Genomic DNA, 26,728 nt, shown 5'->3' with positions numbered 1-26,728 from the left:
ATTTACTGCGATCATACATTGAGTATAACAAATCCTTTTATTATTGATTAATTTGTTTACATCTGAGTTATCACACTATATTTTCCATGGTATTTATAAACGTGTCCAATTCATCTTTGCTTAATTCCAAATCTAGAATACGTTTTGAGTCCTTACTTTCAAGAATGAGATCTAACTGAAGAAGGGGCTCTCTTAAAGAAGCTAACTTGCTAGACCCCATTACAAGCTGTAAGAATAATGCAATTAATAGCAATGTACCTTGAACAAATTTTTTTATTAGTTTACCTTTAATCTCCAATCAAAGTCAATTACTGTGTCGTGCTTTTCCTTAGAGTATTCCATCAACAATGCATCTGTTAATTGTTGTCTTCTCACTTTTAAACACGATAATATATTCTGTTGAATTTGCTCAGGTAATTCGTGGTACTCTTGTGGCATCTAAAGAGAATTATATTTACTAATATGAAAGTTTTATTTGTTCCATGAGAATATTAAACATACCCTTTCTTCAATTAAATATAATGAAGCTGGATTTCTCAGGAGCATAGATATTAATTTATATGTTTCTTCGTATTCTTCTTTACTCCAATCCATGCTATTTATGAACTTATGATAGGTTGGACCTGGTCTGCCACATATTTCATCCACGCAAGCGTGCAACAACTAAATTATACGGGTTAATTTTTAATAACAAATAAATAATTTCTTACTCCGTTGATCATTGTAATACTTACTTCTTTCAAAACGTGAATTTTGTCCTCACCAAAGAGGTTAAGGTACAACGTTTGAGCAGTCTCCATAATTTGCAAGTTCCGTAGAACTTTCTGTGTATTTCAAATTATAAATAACAAAATTTAGTAAACTTTTGCACGTTTGTTTATGCATTTATTTTACATGACAATAGTCATACATTGCAGTTTCATTTACATTACACGTGATAGATAAACTGGAACATCATTCACAAAAATAGTTACAAATAAACTTATCGTATATAAATAAAAAATTTTATATTTCATTCATATTTTATTAAAGTCGATACTTCTAATATTTCACGCTCCGAAATGTACGAAAACTTATTGACAACTGACAAATTCGTTTTATCGCCACCTGTGAGTGGCAACGATTATTTTAAGTGAAAAGTATATATATATATATATATGTATATATGTATGTAGAAAAGAATAGTGGTTATTGTAGTAAATATAAGATTTATTAACATAAAAAATGAAATGTAAAATGAGTAATAATACGTATAACAATTTCTTACAACATATGTATATGTTTAGAATATTAATGCCGTATCTAGGGAGAAAAACAGCATTTACTGATGTGACTACTAGATGGCGATAGTGTGACCTTTAGAAGCTTGTCGCGCCATTTTTTATATAACATATAATTTGACTGTTCCGCGCACGCGGGTGTATATTTGAAGCGTTATTAAAGTGTTCCTAGTAATTAAGATGAATATAGTGCCATCGATTATCGATCCGGATAAGATGAAACTCCACGAAATTTGCTTAGAGGTAAATTGAAATTTTATTGAAATGATACTCATGAATTTCTTTATACAACTGTACTGCTTGATTTGTTGCCTACGTCTATATATGTATATTGCCTAGAAGTGGTAGCGAGTACAATAGTAAGCTGAATGTCGAATGGCGTTCTGTACATATTCGCGATTAACGATAGAATATTCGGCACAAAAAGATCGAAAAAGACGGTCTTGATTCATCGTGTACATTCGACCACAGATCAAGCGTAAAAGATTAAATAGTCAACAGCGCAACTGAATGCCATCTGTATGAATACGTTTTCGTCATATTTGAAATGACAATTTCAGATCGTAGTTCATAATGGACGCGCATAAAAGTTTCAGGAGTGAAATTGAGTGCAAGTGAAATGGTAATCTACACCCGATTGTACATGATGTTTCCGTGGTCACGTAAATGCTAGATCAGCTATGAAATCGGTTTCACGATCAAGTCGGCTACTACGTACGTACATACTATAATAATGTATATAAAAGCGTACAAAACACGTTTAGGGGGTGCGATACGAAATGTTCACAGCTCGAATAACACATCGAGCCAATCGTACTTTGTTCCTTTTCTTCTCGTATACTTCGAAGGTCCGTCGTTTGCATAGGTTAACGATGATCCTGCGGTGGATCCATCGAGAAAATGTTCGTTGTATGCTCGTACCATTCGTCTTTTGTTGCTGTCGTGTCGATTTGCTCTTTTATAAAGTACATATAAACATAATGGAATACGGATGCCACGTTATGGCACGATTTCTAAATGTCCTCGGCGTATTCATGCGGGAACATAAGAACATACGAGTACGTTGACGGACTCATGTTAGGTCTCTGCGCGGTTACTTCTCGCGTTCACCGTTTCTTCGCTTTGGTATACAACCATCGATATTCTCTACATAGCCGATCGACTGTCTGTTAGTCTATCGCTTAGTCTATCGAACTTTCAAAGAGAATCGTCTGGTACAGAATAGGGACAGAATCTCGGACTAGGCTCGTGGTCCTATGACAATCAAGTCTTTTATCACCAATTCCAAAACTGGCGCTGCTAGCGCTATTGGCTATAAGGAGCAATCGCGTCTCTCTCTCTCTCTCTCTCCCTCTCTCTCTCTCTCTCTCTCATCAGATCTAATAAATTTCAGCCACAGCTGAACAAATCGGTTATTTGCAATTTACAAGATCAAAATATTCGTGCCCCTCGATCTTTGAACAGTGTTTGGATCAAGATTCGAGTATAACGACCTATATTTTAAACTGATTACACAAGAAGCTTTTCTATTTTTACTAATATCCAAACTTTGCTGTTCGAGACGAATCAAAGGGCGATTAATATCGAAACGTATATGATACGAATAATCACGTTCGACTATAGTAGCGCTTCGTTATGTGTCTAATCACTGCACGCAATCACCGATTCGAACTTTTCTCCATTCGCAACGATAGAAAAAAAAGGACAAAATATAGTGACAAGGTTGACGGCGAAAATAGCAGGATACATTTATATATAACTGCTTCGAGGGGTACATATGTATACATATATCGAGTCTTACGCAAAGGTACTCGGAAAAGATGGCACCGTTCGTTTCATGTACGTCGCGCGCGTTCCACGCACTTTTGACTTGTTCGTTCTTCTTCTTCCTCCTCAGTTTCTTCTTCATTAACACTTGCTCTCTTTCCTCTCCCGCTTCTCTAGCTCCTGAATCGGTGGTTAAAGTTCGTGTGGTAATTGGCAATCGCATCGAATTTGTCTTGTTTCCGAGGACACTTGCCTCGTCGCCCCATATATTCACCAAACTCGCAGATTGGCATCGCGCACTCCTCATTTTGAATGCATCTGTAATTCGACGTAATGAACTCGTATACTCTCGTTATTACGAGAAAAGTAGCTGAAAAATGTTACTCACAATCTATCGCGAAGAGAGAAGAATCCTTTTCCTCGCTTGATCTTGATACAGTTCTGGTCAGTTTCGAAGCAGGTGCACTGGCAGACGCCTTCGAGCGTCATCCTCGGTGTGAATTCCGAAGGACACCGGCACCTAATCAATTCGAAATTACAAATTAGTCGTTGGTGGAAAGCGATCGGACCTCGGTGCGAAGTCAATAACAGCCGATATCGAAATAGCGAAAGGTGGAGGAAAGCGTATGAGCTGCACGACATTCGTTTCGATCGGAAGACGATCGATGCAGGTATATGCACATAGATGTAAGAGGGAACTCACGGCTTTCTCGGCTGTGCCCTTCTCATGTTCTGAGGTTGCGGGGAGGACTGATGATGCCTGTAGACTCTCTGTTCGGAGGGTTTCTCGTTGCTCGTGTCGTATTCGGTTCTCTCTCGACACTCGCATTCCGTGTGGTTGTAGAACGATAGCTTTTCCACTACGCTGCTGCCGCCCACGTTCGTCGTCTGCAAGAAAAACCGGCAACGGATCTTTATTATTCCGCGTTCTCCAATAACACGACAATAGCGCGATTCGAAAAGAAAATCTCGGCTCGCTTGGAAAAGCAACGCGAGGGCGGTTTGTATCGCTTCGCTTTTAATTGAGTTTAATTAACCTTAGTCGGTTGGTTGGCTGATTGGTCTAAAGTGGAACCGTTCGCTGGCCAATGGTTAAATCAACGGAAAGGGGTTATCCGTATCGCGGGGCCACACGTAGCAACTCTTCCAATCGACACTAATTACCCTCGGTTACTATTTTTACGAGCAACGATATCCAGCCTCGTGCCTCGAACGATTCTACGGAACCGGGACACAAATTCGAACGAAATACATAATGCATGTGGAAGGAGCCTTTTGAAATCGGGACCGTGGAAAAGCTAGTGTTTCGTTCGGTGTTAATTGCCGACTACCGGGCGACGCGGCCGGAATTTGCCAGTAGCTGATAAGTCTACTCTCGCATTTCAATCGTCCGCTTAGCGTTCTTCATCCTGGTATCGGGAACGTTGGATAGAAAGCTCGTAAATCGCGGAGGAAACGAAACGGCCGGTTTTCTATGGGAATACAGATTAGAGTGCCTGCGTTTCAGAACGCACCTGGCTCGAAAGGAACGCAACGTGACCGCGTCACGAGTCGAGTTTTAATCGAGCGTGTTTATAATTGCTGGCAAGGATCGCGGATCGAGGACCGATTGCTCGTACGCGTAATTGATCGTGTTAAGTGGGTCGTAGGATCGTGGCCGGGATCGATGACAATAGGCTAGCGGAACAAAATGCCGCGATCCCGTGTCCAAGGGTACCGGCGATCGGTCTCGATCTGCCGGGGTCTTATCGATGGGATTCCGCGGGTAGGCGCGGTGATCACGACGTTACTTCAACGTCAATCAGTGCAACGTCGTCTGGATCAAAGGTCGAGGGAGAAGCATCGACATCTGAGCCGCAATACCGATCGCTTATGCAATCGCTAATTGCGGGGAAGTTCAGAATCGCTCGTGACATCTTGTTGCTTAAGTCTCGTTCAGCCTCTTTCGTTCGTTCCGCGTGTCTCTATTACGTGTTACGTGGGCAAAGAAATATCACTGACACGATTGCTAACGAGAATGAAACGCACTTTATAATCGAACGCGCAAACCACTGAGATTTAACGACCAGAGAGGCGAATAAATACTTGAGACTCTGATCGAGGATATATGAAAGTCAACAGGTTGCTAATACGGTGGAACGAGAAGGTTCGCTTTATCGAATGTTAATATTATTCGCGGCTGGTGTACTTGGAAAGCAATCGCGGGATCTAGAATGAACGAGCTCGGGGAAACTGAACCGATTGTCTTTGATAGAACGTATAAACGGGCGAACGTAATGGTAACGCGGGACGTTTCCATGGGATGAATAATAAAGAAACGCACGTACGGAGGACAAATTGCTTCGGTCGGTTCCTTTCCAGTTGACAAAACGCGAAGATCTTGCCGGGGTCTCTGTAATACGAACTGTGCTCGTAGGCTGTCTTCCTTCCTCTCCGACGTACTCTGTCAAGACGCTACGCCAGGATTGAGATTCGCGATCGTCCCTGACGAATAGCCTGGCCGAGAAATCGTGATCATAAATTTTGCGCTGCAGTGGCGTACCTAGTCTCTTATCCCATCTTGCAGGGTTCGAATCCGAATAACGCCGAAACATGATCTATCGATAGAATTTCGGATTTAGCGATCTCGGAATACCTGGTGCCCGATTATTTTGTCGAAATTCGACGAAATCGTGCTGGGCGCATTCTTCTCCTACTAAACCCGTGTAGGGCAAAAAATTCGTAAGGTCACGATGGGTCGACGCCATTGTCATGCCGTTTTATCTCCTGGGCAGCGGTCATGGTGGCCTCCGTAGCGCTTTCTCGCGACGCATACATCCGTTTCGAATTTTTACATATTTTTTGTATGATTCTCTGACGAAAAATCGAGCGTGAATAATGCACTTCCGGTCGTGGCCCAGTGGGTCGGCCGCCTTCGCAAAGGGAGCCGAACAATGTCCCATGGGGTGAGACGGGACACCGAACGTGCACGCCTATACGATGTATAAAGTCAACTCAAAGCTCTGCCCGATGGCAATCGAGTTCGTGTTCGACCTTTTGCATCGCGCGACCCTTTTGCTCGTGAACGTATGCACGTTTCCATTACGAATTTTCCCTTTCGAATGGCCCGATTCGAGGATTCCCGATAACATCTCGCCGACCGTGTTGCTCGAATTTGAAGGTTAGGAAACCAACATGGAAGGAAGATGGACGCGTGGGAGGAGAAACAAGTCGTACAGGAGGATTCCTTCACGACTTTTTTCTCTTCGAATTCCCCAACGACGCGTTTTCACGCGGAGATAGAAATTCGAACGATGTCACGATCGTAGGAGACGGTGTAGAATTCTCGACGAACGACAAACAGAACGATCGACACGAACGAATAGAGGGAAAGGTAGAAGAACGCGAGAGGCAATCGCGGGGCTCCCTTCTGCAGGGAGACGCATACGTATCCTGAAATTTAATTTGTTCGTGCGTTATTTTCCTTCGGTAGGATCGAGCAGCTGACCGACCGCCTCATTAACATTCATCGTATCTCGCTCGGGGCACCTACTCGTGAATGAAACACGGCAGAAGCGGGCACGAAATCACGTGCACACGAGCCTCAGGATCGGTGAACCGTGTCGCTCGCGTCTTCCATTTCGTGCTCCGCCCCGTGTTTCCTGCAATTTTCGGGATACGGGCACGCGTTCCGTGACTCGAGTCGCGATCCATCGCGACTCATCGCGACTCACGAATGAGACATCGAGCTGCGGCTCCGTTGCGAAACGTCCGATTGTATTCCGATGCATTTGCCGGCCGACCATTCCCGAGAGGTTGTACCAACTTACGGTACAAGACGCGGTAATTGCCTCTGGAAACTCTTCGCTGTCGCTGACTAACTATCCTAAGATTTTACCACCACCGGCGAATGCTTTACGAGCAAGTCTCGCCAGAAGAATGTAAACCACAAAAGCTTCCTTTCGGCTCGTTCCATCGTCGAGAAGAACTTTCTCGATAGAAGATACTCTCTCGACTCAACTCTCCAGGTATCTATCGCCTCCTATCGAAAATATTTCGTGGGTGGTCGGTCGGTCGATCCGCCGATATTGCTCGGAGATGTTATAAACGTCATGTGTTTTTTTTCGTCGAGTGGTACGGCACGGCGTAGCCTGTGTTTTCGCATGCAAATGTCGCTTTCCTTTCCTCATCGAAAAAGAATATTCATCACGAACTGGACGAGCTTCAATTCTGGAGCATTCAAAGATCGTGGAATATTTCTTATTTTCGTAGTCGCTACTTTTACGTCTGTCAACATCACCGTCCTAAGGGGCCAGGGTACTTGGCTGCTCCATTGAACTATACTCTCGGCGAGAGCTGAGCGTGGGTTGACGAACGTTTTGGCAGACTGCCCGAAAGAAACGTCCCCGCCTCTGTGTTTCGACCGTTTGTGTACCTTTCGCGATACTCGATACCTTTGAATACCACATCTTGACTGCAGATTTTTACGGTGGGTCTTATCGGACAGTATCGATATTTTATCGTTGCACAACGTTAACATTGCACGTTCTTTGCGTCGCGTCATTGATAACCAGCGTATGATTCGCAGAACCTTTACCAACCATAAATAATTGTTAGGTATGGCGATACGGAGAGCGATAAGAGACGTTCTTCAATGACCGAAGAATACACACATATTCTTCTTTGGACGCATCTACTCGACTATTTTCGCCGCGTGCTTTCAACGTTTATGGCATCTATCGATCGGGGAGGCGCACGTTAGTATCCTTGCGAATTCGCGAGCGCGAAAGTCCCGGAAGTTCGAGCTTCTTCCTAGGAATGCAATTAATGCACGTGCATCGTGCAACATTATCTAAGGCCGACCGGACTGCATCGTGAACAGCTTTCCTCCGTGTTCCGTGATTCAACGAATTCCGAATTAATCGACCCGTTCGAAAAACAAAGAGTATACGTCTTCTTCGGATCGATAATTAATTCCTGGCATACATAGGTCGTTAAAGACGAGTCGCCTCGTCATCGCTCCCACGCTGCCCGTAGTTCGGACGATCGGATGATAAACCACGGATATCTTCTATGCGTGTTTCAAAATCGTTTCTATCTAATCGCTTCGAGTCGTCATCGATCGATAAATAAATGAAAATATTCGTTGAGAGAATCGTACGAGACGTCGACTGCCTTTAATATCCTCCTATTGCTGCCATTTCCAATCGTATATAAAGGTTTATTGTCTCCGAAATATACATACATACCTATCGCGCTATTTATACCGTAGGTACCTTTATTGTAAATAACCAGCGATTACCTCGTGTGCCGCTTAAGCCGACGTTGCTCATAAAGCCTTTCAGCTTTAACTACCTTTTCTCGGTAATATAAATTGGCGACCCTCGAGGACTCTATTACAGTTCGCTCGCAGCATTGGCTGGGCGCAGGCAACGGCGCGGCGCGTTCGATGGGAATGAAGACGTTGCACAGGGGATTTTGATCGGGTCGAGATCTATTCGTTAACGCAAACCGTACGAGCCGTGGCTCGGATCGTTTTACACGCACGATCGGACCGTGCGGTCTGGCATGCGAATTTACCGCCACGACGCTGCTTTTCGCCGTATTAGCCAAGTCCGTAAACTATTCCGAGCTATATATATATCGTTTGCCGATAGCATTGGTAATTTAAATGGAATATCCGCGGCGATCGTTTTTCCCCGTGTAACACACAACACCTGGACGAATCACGGTCACGCGCGATGAAATTGCCGTCCGCGATTTATCGCTGCTACTGCGTTCAACAACCGGATGACAGACATAGTAAATGTTGCAAAGTGGGCTGCTTGGAAAATTCTTTACTCTTCTCTTCTCACAAATATTGGAAACGATCTCCGATGAGAAGAAATTCGATACGCGTTGCCGATCGTCTCGGTTTTCTAGTTCGTCGTCGCGACGTCCCGATCTAGGTAACCTCGCGAAAACCAAGGTCTTTCGTTTGTAAATCGCGGCGATAAACCCGGCAGCTCGCATGCACCAGTTTTTCACGGGCACGTGCGTAAGCGTTAAGAACGATTTGCATGCGATTATTGGTGGGCGTTCCCGTACCCAATCGAGATCCCTATCGTGCCCGTACTACGTTAAACCCCTGCAAGACGATTACACGAGAATTAACGAACGAACTCGTCGTTGACTCGGCCGTACCGCTGATCGTGTCGGAGGTAGTTGCAGATTTTGCGTAATCAAGATGTTTCTTTGCACCTTTTGCGCATCAAACCTTTTGAATGTAGGGATCGACAAAGTTGACTACGCGCAACGAGGACGCGTACCGTTCGTTCGATATTTTTAAAATCGCTCGCCTCGATCTATCGATGTTGCATCATTGCCGAAACCTAACAGGTGATTTTCCAAAGCGAAGATTTCTTGACGGACGGTACTTTGTAGCAGCGTCTCAATTTGTTCCTCCGATGACAGATCGCGCGTAATTTTAGTTGTTCCCGATAAGGCTGCATAAATCAACCTCTTCTCGAGTGGCAGGCACCGTCCAACCTGTTCCGAACCAGTTGCAGATTCAGATCGCTCGAGGCGACATCGGCTCGCGATAACCATTAACCGATATTGTCAATGAGATCGTTTTGCCTCCGTGGCTGTATATTTCAACGTGTTTCCAGTGAAAGCGTTTCGGCCATTCGACCGTGTAGCTTTCTTCGTAAATCCCGATCGAAAGCTCAGGCAAGACGTTGCACCGAGTACGTAATTACGATTCTCGCAATCGTTCCCCGTCCAATATTTTTGAGTCCTCCCGTCGTAAATCAACGGGGTTACAAGATATCGGATCGCAATCGTGTTAGCCGATACGCGAGTTTTGCGGCTCAAGCTGCCACGGCATTTGCATACGCGTGTTGACGACTAACGTCAACGTCGAAAGGCCAGCCGATCTAGCGGCGGTTCTTGCAGCTGCACACGCGTTCCAGCGAAATTTTTTAGGTCAGGTGAAACTCTTTCACATACTTGAGTTGTTCGCAGATAGTTACGAATAAAACTAGAGGGTTAGCTTTGTCGTGAAACGTTTCACACACGTAGGTGTGCCGTTTGCAACGAACGAGAAGCACGATATCGGGGATATCGATTAATGATCCTTACTTTTAGCGTCGTGCGACGGATAACGATCGATTCGAGTCGTACCGGTTCATGTAATTCCATGGCACGGATTAATTAACGTTATACCGGCAACCGGTTCGCCACTTATCCTCGGTGGCATACGCGCCAAAGGATTCTCCGGTTTTTTGTTCCATCGGACGACAGCGCCTGCGAGATTCGTCGACGTTTCTGAAAATACGCCATCCGGAGATCGTGGGTGACGATACTCGCGGCGATCAGAGCCCACCGGAGTAGTCAAAGTACCTTACTTAGCGTGTACGAGCCACTCGAGTAAAATACGACTCGTTACAACACGTAGTATCATAGGCCTTAAAGAGTTCCTGAGTGGTCCGAGTGATTCGTATAGTCTGGAGTAGCCGGAAAAGTAGGATTAACCACGGCACTCATAGACCTTTTAAACGAGCAGCATTCGAAGGCAATTTGTAGAGCGGCTCGAACAACTCGGTTCTACATTTCCATGAGCATCGCATGCTTCGTTTATCCGCATCGTGATCGCATCAGTATCGTGTACACGCGCGGTTAACATGGTAAGAAGCGAAGCGGACGAACATTTCACCGTTTTTGTGCGATCACGGTCATGGAATGCCGGCTAGCGATGCACGCCGCGACGTATCGACGTATATATTCGCGCACGTGTAACATCACCGCGTTACAACCAGACTTAGAAATTAGCGACCCTTCCCTCCCAATTGGTATCGGAGCGTCGATTCGGCCCCTTGTTCTTCGAGGGAACCAGTTTTCGCGTTTATCCAGCAAAATCGTGTTGCAAGGAGAACGAGGAAGAAAGGAGAAGGGAGATCTCTGCCGAGATATCCTTCGCCATGGTGAATGGAAATCTTTTTCTAAACTCGACTCGGAAATTTAGATGCCTCCTCTCCGTGAATGAGCCTAAACGACCGTATCGCGTGTTCCTTAAATGCTTCTCAAATACGAAATACGGTGTTTTCGTATACTTACGATATTTGGAAATACGATCGAGACAACGTTAATCTCTTTTAATAATACTACTTTTTAACAATACTACTTTAATGCTTCGTAATTGGTCAGGATAAAAATGAGGAAAGGTGTCCTGCAACTCTGCCGTTTTTCTCGGCCATCGAGAGTCAAACCGAAAGCGATAACCTTTGGATTAAGGAATCTCGATTTGAAAGTCAATCCGTGTGTCCGTCGTGGGACCAGTTTTTGCGAACGGTGGGGAAAGGACGAAAGGGAGGAAGAACGGCGGGGAGAGGTCGAAACCGCGGGAAGCCGTTCGTAAACGTTCCTACTCGTCGCGATCGATCTTTCGCGTGTCCACGACAATTTGTCGGCAACGCGAGGAAGAGGGATGCTTCTGCGAAAACCAAATCCAGTCGATTGATCGTTTTTGAACGCGAAGCTTAGGATGTCTGAATAACCGATCTCGCGTCGTAGCCCCTCCGGGATTATTTCGCTAGTTCCTCGGCTCCTCGGTTCCTCGGATGTTTATTCATCATCATCTTTTCTCTTCGATACGTTTCTTTACCGATAACGAGAACTTCGAGAAAGTAGAATCTGCCTTGCGAAAGCAGTCTGGGATTGTAAACCAGACGACGCTATATTATATGTAATATTTATCTGTAATTAACGGCAAACAAAATCCATTTGTACCTGTAGTTACAGACTACAGAGTATTCCAGGAAACAGAGTTAGAATAAAAAACAACAATACTAGAAAACTAGTACTGATATATTAGGTTGTCCCAAAATTTTCCTTCGTTTTATAAGGAAATAATAAATGTACAACACTTTTTATTTTATATTATTTTATTGAATTATATATTATATGTAGGACAACCTAATAGATATATGAAAAAGAAAAAGTAGGAAATAGTAAGATGAAAACAACTGGATGCAAGCTGGTAGTTTGACAGGACTTGAAGATTTACAAAAAGAAGTCGATGCTACTACGAAACTGGTTAGCAATTATATATAACCGGTTTAAACAATTGTATTTGCCGTAAAGAGTTCAATGGGATTCAGGTTTAAAGAGAGTAGAATTTCTAAGGAGACGCGTAGGAATGTAGACATTTAGTTCGTGTACAACATTAGGAGAGATGATCAACTGATCGATAGCTTTATAATATAAATAATAGTTCTGTTATAGGACAACGATGTTCAAGGGTCAATAACACCAGATGCAATTGAACGGTTTCATAATCTTGACAATAATAAGGCATAGGTGAATCTTCCTATTATCGTCAGTTTGACGTTGTCGTTCGTAGACTCGATAGCGTGTATTAATGGAAGTGCATTAAGTAGCGTCAAGCGGTATTCCATAGCGAAGTTGTAAAACAACCAAAATATTTCGATGAATTACGTTAAGTCCGGTATCTATTTGCCGCGTTTTCGCATACGGTTTCACCATCGCGTATCAAATTTTGATACGAAGATACGCGACAGAACCGACCGTTCATGTGCCGATTTTTTCTCGTCACGTCAAAGAAACGATGAAGCAGTTTGGACGGAGAGTGTTTCATTGTTCCGTTGCTCGTTTATTTTCGCCATGAGGAAACCGAGATCCTATTTGTCGCGTCTCGTTAAGTCGTATTCTCCGTTTTCATACGAATCCACAGCGATAAAGCGGGTAGAAATCGCACGTGATACGTACGGGGATACGCAACAAATAGATGCTGGATTTCAGATATCGCCGAGCAAGCGATTCGCTCCGGACGTCATGCGGATTGAATTGATTACGCTCCATGCAAATCGGTCTCCTTAAGAACGGGTCGAACTCGTACGATGAAAATACAGATCAGCGGGAAAACGATTTGTTTACGCGGGAGACGATGAAAGCCAGTTGTCGGCAACTTTTCTACGCGGGGTACATTTCAGAACTCGGTTGCTCGATAAAAGCGACGAGCCAATACGATCACATTCGAAACGCTTCACATGTTTATTCTTTGTTCAGCGCTTAGTTTCGTGGCAACGTGGACGAGGAATAATTCAGATGCGTTAACGATTGGTTCAAGGTCTCAAATGGCTGTTTACTACGTACGTATGAAATTTAATCGTAAATTAATAAATATCGAAGGATTAAAAAGGAATACAATGGACGAAGACCAGGCCAGGATTGCTAAGAAAAAGAATCGCAGTTAGAATATGGTCGCCGGTGTAAATATGCAAAGTATATACGAACGGAGACACTGATACCTTGCAGATCGAATTCGTGATAAGCAGAGAATGATACCGGAAGAGAGGACGGCGCGACGCGACGAGACGATAAATCAGTCGAAAAGCAGGGTACAAGTTCCTGGAGGTAAGAAAAAGGAAGGCGGAGGAGAAACGGAGCGGATCGTTGGGACGATTTGCCACGCGACGAGGTTTCAGAACGCAACAGAACATAGTAAATCGAACTCGATCGAGATTTCGCTGGTCGTGCAGCGAGCGAGGTCGGCTCGGGGCCGAGATCGTAGCGCGCGGGGCCGCCGGAGCAGGCCATCGTGGAGGATCTAATTACAGGGCTCCGCTGCCTGCCGTAATTAATCGCTACGACTCGGAAGATTTATGTTCCGCTCGCGTACGATCGTCTTCCTTCGTTTCCCCGGTCGCCGACCACTGTTTGTCTTTCGATCGGCTTAAAAATCGATGCTCCATCGTTCGCGACAACGTTCGATTTCACCCTCGGAATAACATCGTTTTACCGTTGAACGCGCAATCACTCGAATTGCCCGCAATTACCCGCAGCAATGTTAATTAAGGACAATTTTCCCCGTTCCGCCAGCTGGATCCATTCGAACGCAACCCGTATAATAATCGACGATCTCAGCTCGTTCTTCGATAAATTTAGGTAGATACTAGGTTTTTTTATCGATGAGCGAGTCGCGAAAGTCGGTCGAACGTTTCTGGAGTATCTCGCAAAGCGATAGAAAGCGAGTGTATTCCGCACGAACGATCGAAATAGAGTCGGAAGGAGGAAAGTTGGAGCAGCGATGGAAGATTCTTCGAGCTTGCGCAGACTGCTGCGCTCGAACCGGCTGGTAACAAGGCGTTAATATTAGCGGCGCTGGAATCCCGGCGAAGAGGGTGATCGCTCCAACTGCCAGAAGAACAATGAATTTCCGGTTAGCTTTGTACGTCCAAGTAGCGACAATGTCCTCATTGTCCCGCGTGGCCTGCATAAAGATGCGGTCCCTGGCCGCGGTTTTCTTTACCTTTGCTTTCGAGTCACTTCGTCCTGGGATTTCACCCGAACCGTGAAACGTGAATTCATCGGGAACAAGCGACCGAACCGTCGGAGCGACGGATGTTTTGCGAAATGATCCCGCAGCGCGCGGCGTGTGTCGCGATCTGCCCGACAAGTGAAAAATGATCCGGATTTCGGTGGCGCTCTGGTTGGCCGCCGTCGAGTACGCGTTCGTCGGGCGAAAAGGAAAAATGGCCAGAGCGTTCGCTAATGGAAACGTTCCTGCGTCTATTCTTGCATCGATCGTTTCACAATCGTCTTCGCGTTACGATAGCGTTGAGTTATTGCTCGTGCGACCTATCGCACGTGCACTGGACCACTTCTTCGCCGATTGGTAAATCTCGATTCCCAATTAGGGATCTCTAGATCGTTAATCTTCGTGATCTTGTTCCGAATTGAAAAGCAACTCGTATCGCGAAATTGAAAGGTGCTGCGCGCGACGACGACGAACGCGACTTGTGTGAAACGCGAGTGTCGTTAAACGCGTAAAGCCATCAGCCGCATAAACTATTCGTGAACTCTCGAGGCTGTAGCTCGTTCGATAGGGCCTTTGTACGAATATTTATATCTCAAATAACATCAGACGGTAATAGTCCGACTTGTCTCGGTCTTGGAAAGAGTAACGAGCAAGCGTCTCGTAATGCGCGATTATGAAAACGTAAGAGGTTATTAGTATCAAGAGAATAATGGATCGATATCCGTTGGACGAGGGAATCGGGAAGAAAATAGATTAGTTTTCCATTTTGGGCAAAATAGATGGGTTTCGTTCATAAGGCAATTGGTATCGCATCGGGGTAGTCTCGATGGCGACTCGGCCCTCCGGCAATTCGTGTTCACTTTCTGGACATTCGAAGGTTACTTAGAAACTCGGCTGCGAGGTAGTTACCCATCCTAATGTACTATTTTCCGACGTCGGATCTTTGCACTCGGCGTCCCACCGCGCGAGGAACTTTAACGTCGCCTCAAGCTGACTCACGGAATATCTTCGGACTTCGGACCTCGGCGAATACATTTGGAAGCACCAGCGAAATCGAGGAAAGCAGTTTCGGCGCGGATTTCGCTGCTGCATATATTCTCGTCACGATAATCATTTCGAGCGTCGATTACCTACCCAGTGAATCGGCTCTTTCTCTTTACAACTTTTCTTTCCTCGTAATGGACCGCGTGAGATCACGCTGTAGCGTAATTTCGCGCTCTGTGGTCCGATAGTCGAAGGAAAATGTCATTCTACGGAATTGCCACCCGTAACTTTGTCCCTCCATTCGTTCTCGTTATTCGTATGAACTGAGCGGTAAGTGTTTTCGTGTCGCAAACGTGTTTTCGTCCCACGAAAACACCGTAACAAGATGACAAGGTCAGCTACATTCTTAAATGGAATGTCGTGTCTTTTTATCAGTCGCTGATAACAGCTTGCTATGCGGGTTCAACAAGCTGCGTTACCAGGTGCCTCGAAATTTCCTCTGAATTTTCAAAAACGTACCCGAATCGCGTTCGCTCTGTATTTTACGTTACGCCAAATCCAATCTTGCAGTGCGGTGATAGTTTCCGGAGTTTATCGTCTCGGATCACTATCGTATATTTCAACGAATGATTCTGCACTCTCGTATTCCCGCGTTTATCGTAACCTACGCAACGATCTTCTGTCTTTCTCTATCGACGAATCGTTCGGCCGGTCCGTCTAGAAAACGAGGAAACCCCTAGCCTCGCGGAAAATCGCTTTTACGGGCCGCGCGTTTAGAAGGTCATTCCGATTAATTTCGGCCTCTCGGTTGGAATCGATATGTTTTGCAAGCCCGTTAAGGCCTCCGCTTCTAATACGTGGAATAATGCGTTAACGAACGTCAGCGTTGGCCACCGTCAGAAACGTCTCGAGCGCAGGGTTCACGGCCATCGTGCGACGATGATAAATCGTGCGTGAGAACCGGACGCTTACCTGCTCTTCTCGGGCTATCTTCTTGTTCGCTCAGTCCAGTCCCCCTTTGTCGAGCGATCAATTCGCGCAACTCGGCGGCATGTCGCTTAACGAACAGGGCAGGTGAGCGCGAGAGTTAAGTGGCATAAGTGAAAACACATGAATGACGCGGGAAACGAGGCGCAGGGGAAAGGCTCTAATGGGAATCTTCGATAAGCCGGTGCGAAGAAAATGGCATCCTCTTTTCGCGATCATGTTCGTTCACCGCGAATGATTCGAGCAGCCTTCCCCGCATAGAGATACGTACGGGGATAAGGAAGAGTTTAAGGCGACGCGACCGAGAATCACCAGCCGGTTTACACGTGTCGCGCGATGTAAGAAAGGATAAGCGGCATTCTAAATTCCGTGGGACGCGACAAAATTCAGCCTCTCCAGGGAGGAACGCCGTTCATTTGCGGGACATAAAGGTGGCCGGCCTTGACGGAGCGTAACTGAGTAGCCACGGAGAAGGATGATGAGAAAGAAGAGAGGAGAAGGAAAGAGAAGAGAAGAGAAGAAAAACGCCGGTCTCGAGTCGATATGGGCTCGGCTTGGAAGGGAGATTATACGAAAGGGACCAAAAGGGGCGTCAGTGCGCGTTTCTGCCCGTACGCACGTGTCCTGTGGCGTCATTATCGCCCACGCGTGCTAACTGTACGCGCAATTGAATCTCCCTTGGTTCTCCGCGCCTTCCGCGCGCGCGCTATCCTCTCGACGACAGGGATCACGTTCGCCCACGATCTCTTCCCTTCGCGTCCTTTCTAACCGATCTCTCTTTGCGGACGTTCAGAAGAAAAGGATAGTCGAGCGACCGTGAGTTGTAATTAAAACGCAATTAGCCTCGCAGACGTAACAAAAGCTTTTATAAACGATTTGCTCGCATCTACGGCACATCGAACGCTGCGGGCAATCACCGTTTACTGTACTGTACGTGGTTCGGAGTTTGAAAATTCCTGTGACAAACCGTAGCTATTTTCTCTCGGTCGTTAATTCCCAACAGAGGATGCACGGCCGATGCTGACGAGATCGCAATCTCTGCGCTAATCCATTGATCGATTATCGTTGATCTTGCCGTGACGTATCGGAACGCAACTAGGGAAAACTATACGTAGTCGGAATTTAAGATATCGATCGACGAGGAACTGAGATAAACCTCGACCGTCTTTCGCGACGAATGGCTCATTTAAAAATGCACACTTTCCAAATACATTGCTTTAGATCGATGCATGGATCTCGTCAATTTCACCGTACGTCGCATCTTCCGGCTGGATTCTTCTCGGTGTAGATTGAAAAATTATTGACAGAGTCGGAGGCTGATCACGGAACCGGCAAGATGATATGAATCGCGGCTCGCGGCGGGTGTCGCGACAGGCATGTCGCGGCTCGGTTATCTCGATATTTATACGATTGAGAAAACGTTTCTCTTCGGCTGACGCGTATCGATCGGAAACAAAGCGCGATCCGTCCGGTGGAAAAACGCGTACGAGGCCAGACATACGTCCACACATATACACACGTGCGTTTCCCAGCTCTCGCAGGGTATCGTGGGTGTGGAGAAAAGGCGTGGGTGCCTCTGCCATTATGTACCTGACATTGTGACGAGCTAGCGTGAGCCTCGAGGAATCGGTAGTTGCTTGGAAACCAACGGCGAAGAGTTGAGCCGGCATTTAGAATAAAAGCAACCTGCCGTTCACGAGTCCGCCTCCGTTGCAGCATGTTTTCCGAGACGTTGTTGAAGAAAGTTTGCTTTTGAAAACGCACGGTGCGTGATCGCGCAATCGTCTACCGAGCTTTCAAAACTCGGATACGTTGAATATCGAGCAGGTACATATAACTTCGACGTCCTACGCTAGGGACGCAACCTCGTTATCTTTCGTGCTTCCGGACAGCCATTGTCGTCTCGTGTAGACTCACAGCCATAATTCTCGTCTTTCAACACGATGGACTTTGCGTTTACCAGCGGTATCGTAGCGACGAGATTCGCGAACGATTTACGCGAAGAGCAACAATGCTACCTTCTGATCGGTTGAAGTTTTATTAATTCACGCGAAGATTTATCAAAATTCTCTTGCTTCTTCCCACGTGTTCGAGTTCACACTCTCCAACATGATCTATCCGATCGACAATTCTCTAGTCTCGTATTCATCGATCGAATTTCGTCAAGTTCGTTCGATTAAAGGCTATTCATCCTCGCTGTCCGCTATACCCGTGGCGCCAAGGAAGACCTTCCATCACAATGGCCCTTGTTTCTATCGGAAACTCGAAGATCGATTTCGATGGAAGTAGATTCCTGTAGCCGTAACCGTTCTACAAATTACCCGATGAATGGCTCTCATTTTCGCGCCTCTTTGTCCTGGTCGACGTTCGCCGACAGCTCGTTCTCGGTACCATGGCGCTTAACTCATCGACCCATTGTCGTTGTTCGGCACAGTCATTCCGTCAAATTGCTCTCGTCCTTGTGGATCTTGCTGCCGATTCCAGCACGACTCCGCATCCAGATAAGGCGTCCGGTATCTCGGACTGTGGTCATCGCCGCTTTTACCCAGTTCCTCGTGGTTGTTTAACGCGCTCCGTAAATTAACGAAGTTACGCCGATTATTTGCCTTCTCTCAAGATAATCTTAATTACATCGAGGCGTACGTTCCCTTATCGCTCCTCCTCTAACAACGAGATCTCGCGCGATGGCTAACTATCGTAGGCGTTGGAACGGGGCTTTTTCTTTTTGAAACTGAATCAACTCAGCCATAGACTGGAATACCGAGTCGTTGCCACACCGTGTAACAAATCTGTCTCGACCTCTGAGTCGGGTTTAATCGAAAACATCATTTGTCGTGACGTAAGACGTCTGACGAGGCGAGACTCTCTCGACGGCTTCCAAACTGTCCGCTGAAAAAGAGTCACGAATCGGAGTCGTGTTTTTCGTAGAGAATTCCGGTGAGATCGGTGCGAGGACGCGAGAATCGTTCCACGATTCTCCACGGGGCCGGTAGTCGATTTATAATCGTCGCCACAGCTCGTGCATCTCTTTTCTTTTTTTTTTCCTTTTTCTCTCATGCTCGTCGATGGTTCTTCGTGACCGTTGTGAATGATCGTCGGAGAAAGCACCGTCAACTCATGGCAACCGAGAATCTCGATGGTTGCGTTCTTGAGGTCTGCGGAATTTTAATGCCCCCGAGTTTATGTAACGCGAACATTCCGCATCGATTAGTCCGTTATTTGCCGGCTTGGTTAATTTTTCACAAAGATATATCGCTCGATGGAAGTGACAGGAAGATGCGTGAGCGTACCTTGACCCACTCTGTCCCATAAAAAAGAGCACCGAGCGAGATATATCCCTGTTAACCGTTTTAATTTATTGATCGAAGCCAGGTCGAATTGCACAAACAGCGCATGCATTATGCATCGAAACTGGACGGTATTGTAGCGAATTGTAATCAATTAAAGAGATCATTTAGTTCACGCGTTCGACTTTACCCTCGACGCAAAGAAATCCTCCCCGCTACCTGGGTGCTCGAGTCCTTGCGAACCAACCCTAATGCATAATGCAACGCGAACACTCACAGAACGGAATAAACCGGAACGACGCGACGATGCGACCGACCCGACGACGAACATTGTGAGAGCACGTTTTCGATGGACGAGTGATCGTAATCCGCGGCCTAACTTATCTCGGATGTAACCTGCGTCGTAGGAAAGGAACGTTGCAAAGGGTCGTAGGGCAACCGGAAAGGAATTTACGACTTAGAAACAGGTGGTCGCGTCCAGTCCCTTTGGAAACGACAAGAACGTGATTCGAACTCGTTTCGAAAGAATTACGTCGTTTGATAAACTTCCAATGGGGATCGTAAACGGACGCAAAGATTTAAAAGACGCTGGTGGAGAAAAAAAACTAGAAGGCTGAGGTGTATTCGCAGGCGTGGACTTCGATATGGATGTAAATGTTATATCACAGCTGCAAGCGAATGATCTTTACAGTGAAGCTTGCTATAAATTAGTCGACTTTCTGCCACAGCTCGTTTAAATCACGTCGTTTTCCGCGTTACGAAAGTCGCTACCGTAGCGTACGCAGGTTTGGTGGAAGACTTTGTGCTCTTTGTCGCGGTCTCTGGACGATTTACTCCTTTTGCCAACTCGGATAATTGAGTTGGCTCGTCCACGCGACCGTCCACCCTTCCTGGCAAAGACTATCGAGATTTTCGTTCGGTAGCAACGTTCCGAAGCGAAACACTAATTGCCAGCCAATGTTATCGCGGAAGTTTAACCCTTTAATACTGAAACCGTAATAATACTGTGCTGAGCTCATAAATTTACGAATCCTGCGTGGAGTATAAATCAATTATTCGAAAAGCTTATTCGGTACCGAGCATGTCCAGTAATGTGATATTCAGCAGTGAAATGGTCAGCGACAAGGGGCAAGGGAATGACGCGACAAAGAGGTTATTCGATCGGATACTGCGGATAGGTAAGAAACGAAAATGTTATAGAAATTCATGAGGTTGTGTCGAAGAGGTAAATTAATACCATAAATGGGATAAAAAGATAAATGAGATTTTTAATTGGACGGTGTCGAAAGACAAGGGAAAAAAGGAGGTTAAAAGGCAGAAGGAAGCACGAGACATGGGTCGAAACGGAATCGATGGAGGGGAGAAAGGAGGAAAAGAGATTGCGGACGCATGCAGTTGGTTCGGGTGAACACACGCACGGCATTAACTTCCATACCTGAATTGCACCTCGTCTGAGTTTCGCTGTGCTAACCCTTTTACGAAAAAGAACTTCCGCGAGTTTGTTAACGACCGGATCAGGTCCGATTAAGAAAGGTCCCAGTGCGAAACAAGGTTCGTTTCCGCGAGGCAATTAGGCGAAACGAGATATTCTAGTCGTGGAACCGATAGGTACACCGAACAACCGTCCAATTAGTTGAACGCGAGCAAATATTAGCCGGCACCGGGTATGGTGAAATTAGAATTCCCTGGCGGCGTATCTCGCTGCCCACCCTGTCCGTTCAATTGAATAATTATGACAGGCTGTCGGATGCCTTGGTCTGGGAGTAATTGCCTATCCGGGATCTAGTTTCTCGGACGTTGGCATCGCGCAACACGCTCGTGCCTATACCAAGCTGTTTAGCAACGAGAAAACGCAGAAATCATGGCTCGAGATTCTCGAACCGGAGAAACGTCGACGAAAAGGTTGAGGAAGGCGAAACGAAATCATCACGAACGGACTAGTCTCCCATAGAAAAGGCGTTAAATCGAAACGACCGCTTTCTTCTCGTTCCGGGCCATGTGCAATTCCAGGAGTTGTGTACAGAAGCTGGCTAATCCTGACTTAAGACTGTCGTGCACGCGATGTTACGCGAATCGTTTGCAACGAAAGTCGTACGTTTTGCGGTTTTTGTCTGTGGTTTCTTATGTGGCTGAGCTTGTTGGCATTGTTATGCTCGCGCTTCCCGTTAGTCCGAAGTTGGGTCTCATTACCGCTCCGGTAGAAACGGGGGTTAATCGCCATTATCGACCCCTTTCTTGTTCATGAACCGCTCGTCCCGCATGCTAAATCTCTCTTCTTAATTCAAACGAAAGGCGTCGCTCTCCGTTCTGATTCGAAGATCGTTGATCAATGGCAGAGCGCAAAGATCGACGAAAACGGCGTCGAGTCGTTGAAAACTCGTTAAATCGTTTCGTGACGCGTTCCGTGGTTGGCAACGACGAGAATTATCATTCTAATAGGCGGTTAAAAACAAGGGGGGTCGTGTCGCGCACGTACGAGTGGAAGAGCTCGCAGGTTCAGACCACGAAACGCTGCTCGTTCGTACACGTCTGACACAACACGAGCCAGCGCTGCTGCGTTGCTGTGTCAGGTTGAATATTGTGCGGCTATATTGTGCAGGTATATGTACAACGAGAGGAAGACTCGCGGAACGCGCGTATAATGCAGTCACCCATGGTAACTTAACTCGAGGAATAATCAAGCCTTAACGAACGTTCACTGTCCGTGGTACGCGTAGCAAGGGGTTAGCCAAGGTTAGTCCTCGATCGATCGACTGTTAGATGCCACGTGGAAACGCGCGTTAAGTTCGACGTTTGTGCAGCTTTCGTCGATTTCGTCGACGCTCGTAAACTGGAATTTGCGAATCTTTAACTCTGTTTCTGCAGCCTGTTGAACGTAGCTATAGAGCGAAGAAATTTGGTTTACGATCTGGTCGTAATCGCTCCCAGCAAGTACAATCATACTAGGCGCAAAATTTATTCGAACGTTTCGCAATATCGATTTCATGGGTTCTCTCCTTCTCGAAAATAAAGCGAAAAGACTGCAACGATGAAAATTCCGCAAGATACCGAGCTTCATAAACGGTTTCTCTGAATACAACCGAAATGAAGCTGCCAGCCGCGCCTTTTTCTGTTTGGAACACGTCGAACAGCTAGGGAGAAGAATAAACGATGACGAACGACGTTGGGGATTGCTTTAAAACGTAGGAAAATTTATCGTCTTGTGCCGCTCTTATATTATTACTCTCGCGTTTTCTGGCTCCACGAAGACAGCGCGCAGCTCGGCCAAAGCTTCCTTCTCTCGCTTTCTCATTGTATGCAGATACATTCGGATCTAGGAACGCTATCTTCCAAGTCCTGGCGCACCTACTCCGTTTCTCTATTTCGTACAACGTGAATATTTTGGTTTTTGGGTCGAGCAAACGTAATGCCTATTTCTCAACCAGTTTAACGTGGCCTAGAGTATCGAGTCGTAACCGCAAAGCAAAATCCCGCACGAGGAATGACTGTCCGGCCTCCTCGCGAAATACATTCCTTCTATCCTCTAATGATGATCTTCCTCCGAGATTTATGACTGTCCATCGACGCACGGTAAGTCATGGAATCCAACTGAGAAAAAGGGTTTGGAAGGAATAGTCGTTTCGTGCATGTATTTCATGTTTCTCGTCCTGTCTGCTGGTCACAGGAACGCATTCATTATGGTTTATTCATAAAACGTTGCTCGCGTACAAAGTCGTTCCGGTGGTAACGTAACCTCGATAAATTTGCACGCGTTCGCTACAAGAATTTCTACTCGAACGCAGTTGATCCGCGATTGTCGTTGTTCGCGATTCAGCTATTTGTCCTATTGCGCGACTCGTGGGTCGGTTCGTCCAGGAAAGAGCAAAACTATGCAGGATTAATATGGTTTCCGCGAGTTCCCATATGGGAGCGAACGATATTGAGAACCACTGCGTGGCAAGGATGTGACGGTATAAATTACGAGCTACACGAGTACCTACAGTGGATGTTCAATCTGTGCAGGTGGTCGAGCTAGCAGTCGGATGTCCAAGACGGGATGTACGCGGAAAGATTACAAGAGACAATCAGCCGGTTTTTCTCAAGGTTTGATAACAAGACACCTAGCTGATGCAGATGCCACGGGGCCGGTAAGTGCAGCGTAAAAGTTGAAGGTGCCTACCGAGGCCGTTTTTTGAACTTTGACGATAAGCTATCGCGACTCGTCGAGATAGGAGTTTCTTCTTTCGTTTCACTAGAGAGATTAATCGAGATCGCGTCGTTTTTCTGTCCAATGACGAAGCGTCTTTACGATCGTCCGTTTTATCGGCGTTTGCGTTAATCGACATTAGCTCGGAGGAGAATGCACGGGAATCGTTCGCTAGTCTCTTTGTGCTTAGGCGGTATTAAAATTTTCTCTCGGCGAGTACTTTACATTCCGCGATACGAGTATCTAATTACTTTTTGCATCGAAAGCGAATCGTTCCTCTCGAGTTTAGCGCGAAACGATCCACAGGAGGATCTCGTAGGAGATAAACGTCAGACAGAAGCACGCTTTCGTTCACCGTGAGATATTACTCGTAAAGTTTCCTAACGGAAACTGCAGGAAAGCTGTCTTTCAATCCTCTGGAACGTCCGGCAAAAATTCATTCTATTTCCGAGCGAAGAAGAGATCGATCGACAGGTAAAGAAAGAAACGCGAAAGATAGCGGATTTTGCGATTCTTTATTCGAGAAACGGCGATTGGCCGACGATGTAGCGGACGTGGCACTAGCTGCAAATAAATTGCATCGCCCAGCGGTCTTATGCTAATTTGCTTGGCACGAGTGTCTATTACGAAAGGTAGCGCGAAGAAAAAAAGGGAAAGACGGCGCAGGATGGTGTGCGCGCGCGCGACTTGTACGTAGAAAACAACCGGCAACTCCTGCTGACCGGTTGTCGCTTGAAGTTTCACGCGATCGCTACCAAACGCTTATTAACTCGATGGCTGTAATAGCGTGTAATATTATATAACTTCCAACGAACGACGAACAGACGAATCTGCCCGCAGGAGATTTATTCCTAAACTATGCCCTGTAAATCACGTTTCTCGAACAGTTCAAAAGATGTAATCTTATCCGGCCATGTGACTTACCGAGCAGCATCCTGTTACTGCCTTTTCTTGCAACTAGTAGCCTTCTCTCGATAATACGCACCCGCGAACGACCTGCGCCGTTCCCAACGACTATTATACGTATACACGGTGTCGAATTCGACCGCCGTTAATTATCAACTTCTCCGGCCTTCCGAGCGGCAACACTCTGACGGGATCGTCTGAGACTCTCCAGCAGAAGCGGTAAGCGTAACTAGACTCGTCTGTTATCTGGGACTTTCATCGAACGTGTCGAGCCATTTTCCACGCGTCGAGACAATGGATTATAAAACAGTCGAGACACCGTTTTACGCTACCCGATCATCGAGAATTATTCATCGGGTTAACTGGGATATTCGTTTCGAGCAACGTCGAATGTTCTCGCTTGCCGGTTGATTATCGAATTAACGCACCGAGTATCATTGATTGAAAGTTGTCAAAGGTAGACCGTAAACGGGAAATTTCATTGACTGGCGTAAAAGGAGCGTATCTGATTGGAGCGAAGCCATCGGACTCGTTTGTGAAATGTGGGATCGACGATGATGCGGTAAACGTTCTTCGCGAGAATGTACGTGGTCGTGAACGAGCACGCACCGAACACCGGGACTACGATGCATCGCACTCGTATCTACCGACATTCGAACAAAAATAGAAATAACACGGTGCTTAGCATGTGAGGGTACGTCTGGTGTGTACGAGGCGGGACTATCGATAGCTGACAGCTGACCCCATGGGGTCAGCGCGAGTAGGCGAGTCTCCACGGACCAGCGGAAAAGGAAGTCGTGACTGCGATCCTCCCTTTTGTCAGCTTGGCCCTATAATTGATTTTTAACGAGTATTTTACTGTTCATCGAATTTTCCATCTGTTTTCTTTTTCGTGGCAAATACTGTACGATGCTGTACGAAATCGGTTGCTATCGAATCTTAGTTTAAATCGACGATAGCGAGCTATTCTTCTAGTCTCTTTCTTTCCTGTTATACAAACACGAAAATTATCGGACACACGGTGTGGACCGAACGAAACACCGATTGCCCGCACGACATGCGTCGAGACGTCGTTTATTTCCCGTGGTTTAAACGGTTTAACCCAGGGCACTCGCGTAAGAGGCTTACGCGATAAGGAGGTCCGATGGGACGGCATTTCTTCGCTGCCACCTGTCAGGAACTCGGTTCCGTCAGGTCAGGTGTAATTCCGAAATAAGAGCCACGTCGGCGTCCCATTAAAATGACGGGCATGTCTGTGGCGATGCGAGTCTCCATTCACGACGTCGGACAGGCATCGTTAATCTTGCGTGGGGTCCCCTTTTACCCAGAAACAACGAGGTGGCCGTTGATTCTGGTAGCGAGCAACCTGGCAACTCCGGGGAACCATTAAAAATGATAACTAGCCTCAGCCCTTCCGATTGGCATCTCCTACGCATTTCGTTGAATCTTGGTCTGCTCTCGTCTCGGAAACAAGTTCTCCGAGGGTTAATAGCTGTATATCCTTTCTCGTATCTTGCTCAGGGAGACGAAAGTCCATTTTACTGAGTTGCACCTTCGCGCAGATTTCCGTGGAAAGAAATTCGTTTTCGTTTTAACGCTCGCAGCGTTTCCATCTCGCTCATCGCACTCATCCGGCTTTTATTCGCCTCCGTGTGCATTTCCGACGGCTGACCAAACGCCAAGAGCGAAAGCAGGTTTGCGATCGTTGTTTCGATATTGACTAAAACAATATCCAGCAAGGTAATTCGTTTTCGTGGAGGGCATCCATTGGCCGTTATAGTAGCCGGCTTCGAGCCCAGCGGCGCAGCTACTCAAATTTCGCTTTGTCAAATTTTCATCGACCGAGCTACTTTTCCCGACCGAAATCGTTAACTGCGATTCCGTTTCGCGGTTAACGACTCGCCGAACATCGAGCAGCCCGCTCACGCCCGTTTCTATGCATTGCGAGGAAAAAATTTGTCGAAACGTTTTATGACCGATTACGCGACGATGAATATCGCTACTCTAGTATCTTCAGGGAGAAAGGCCTGAG

The 26,728-nt window shown here is 46.3% G+C and overlaps 2 protein-coding genes across 3 annotated transcripts in view; both read right to left on the bottom strand.

Annotated features, from left to right (window-relative positions):
- Window positions 1-18: 18 nt before the first annotated feature.
- Window positions 19-1,367, bottom strand: LOC122566676 (COMM domain-containing protein 8-like). The gene is made up of 5 exons (XM_043724274.1): window positions 911-1,367; window positions 735-824; window positions 502-663; window positions 286-438; window positions 19-226 (listed from the first exon to the last, which is right to left on the bottom strand). Exons 2-5 carry the CDS (start codon window positions 798-800, stop codon window positions 71-73), a joined length of 537 nt encoding a protein of 178 aa, XP_043580209.1. The 5' UTR covers window positions 801-824; window positions 911-1,367; the 3' UTR covers window positions 19-70.
- A 145-nt stretch (window positions 1,368-1,512) lies between these two features.
- The window catches only part of LOC122566664, a 59,912-nt gene continuing 34,696 nt past the window's right edge, over window positions 1,513-26,728 (bottom strand). The window contains exons 4-7 of one of the 2 annotated variants that reach the window (XM_043724252.1): window positions 5,375-5,644; window positions 3,751-3,935; window positions 3,436-3,567; window positions 1,513-3,365 (exon numbers count right to left, since the gene is read on the bottom strand). In XM_043724252.1, the coding sequence (XP_043580187.1) occupies window positions 3,221-3,365; window positions 3,436-3,567; window positions 3,751-3,935; window positions 5,375-5,644 (732 nt within the window). In that variant the 3' untranslated portion in view covers window positions 1,513-3,220. The remainder of the gene's footprint in view (window positions 3,366-3,435; window positions 3,568-3,750; window positions 3,936-5,374; window positions 5,645-26,728) is intronic. The other variant, XM_043724253.1, reaches the window with a different exon arrangement.

This window comes from Bombus pyrosoma, linkage group LG4, assembly GCF_014825855.1.
Source record: "Bombus pyrosoma isolate SC7728 linkage group LG4, ASM1482585v1, whole genome shotgun sequence".
Classification (NCBI taxonomy): domain Eukaryota; kingdom Metazoa; phylum Arthropoda; class Insecta; order Hymenoptera; family Apidae; genus Bombus; species Bombus pyrosoma.
Note: the sequence above shows the minus strand (reverse complement) of the source record. Positions and strands in the feature narration are given on the sequence as shown.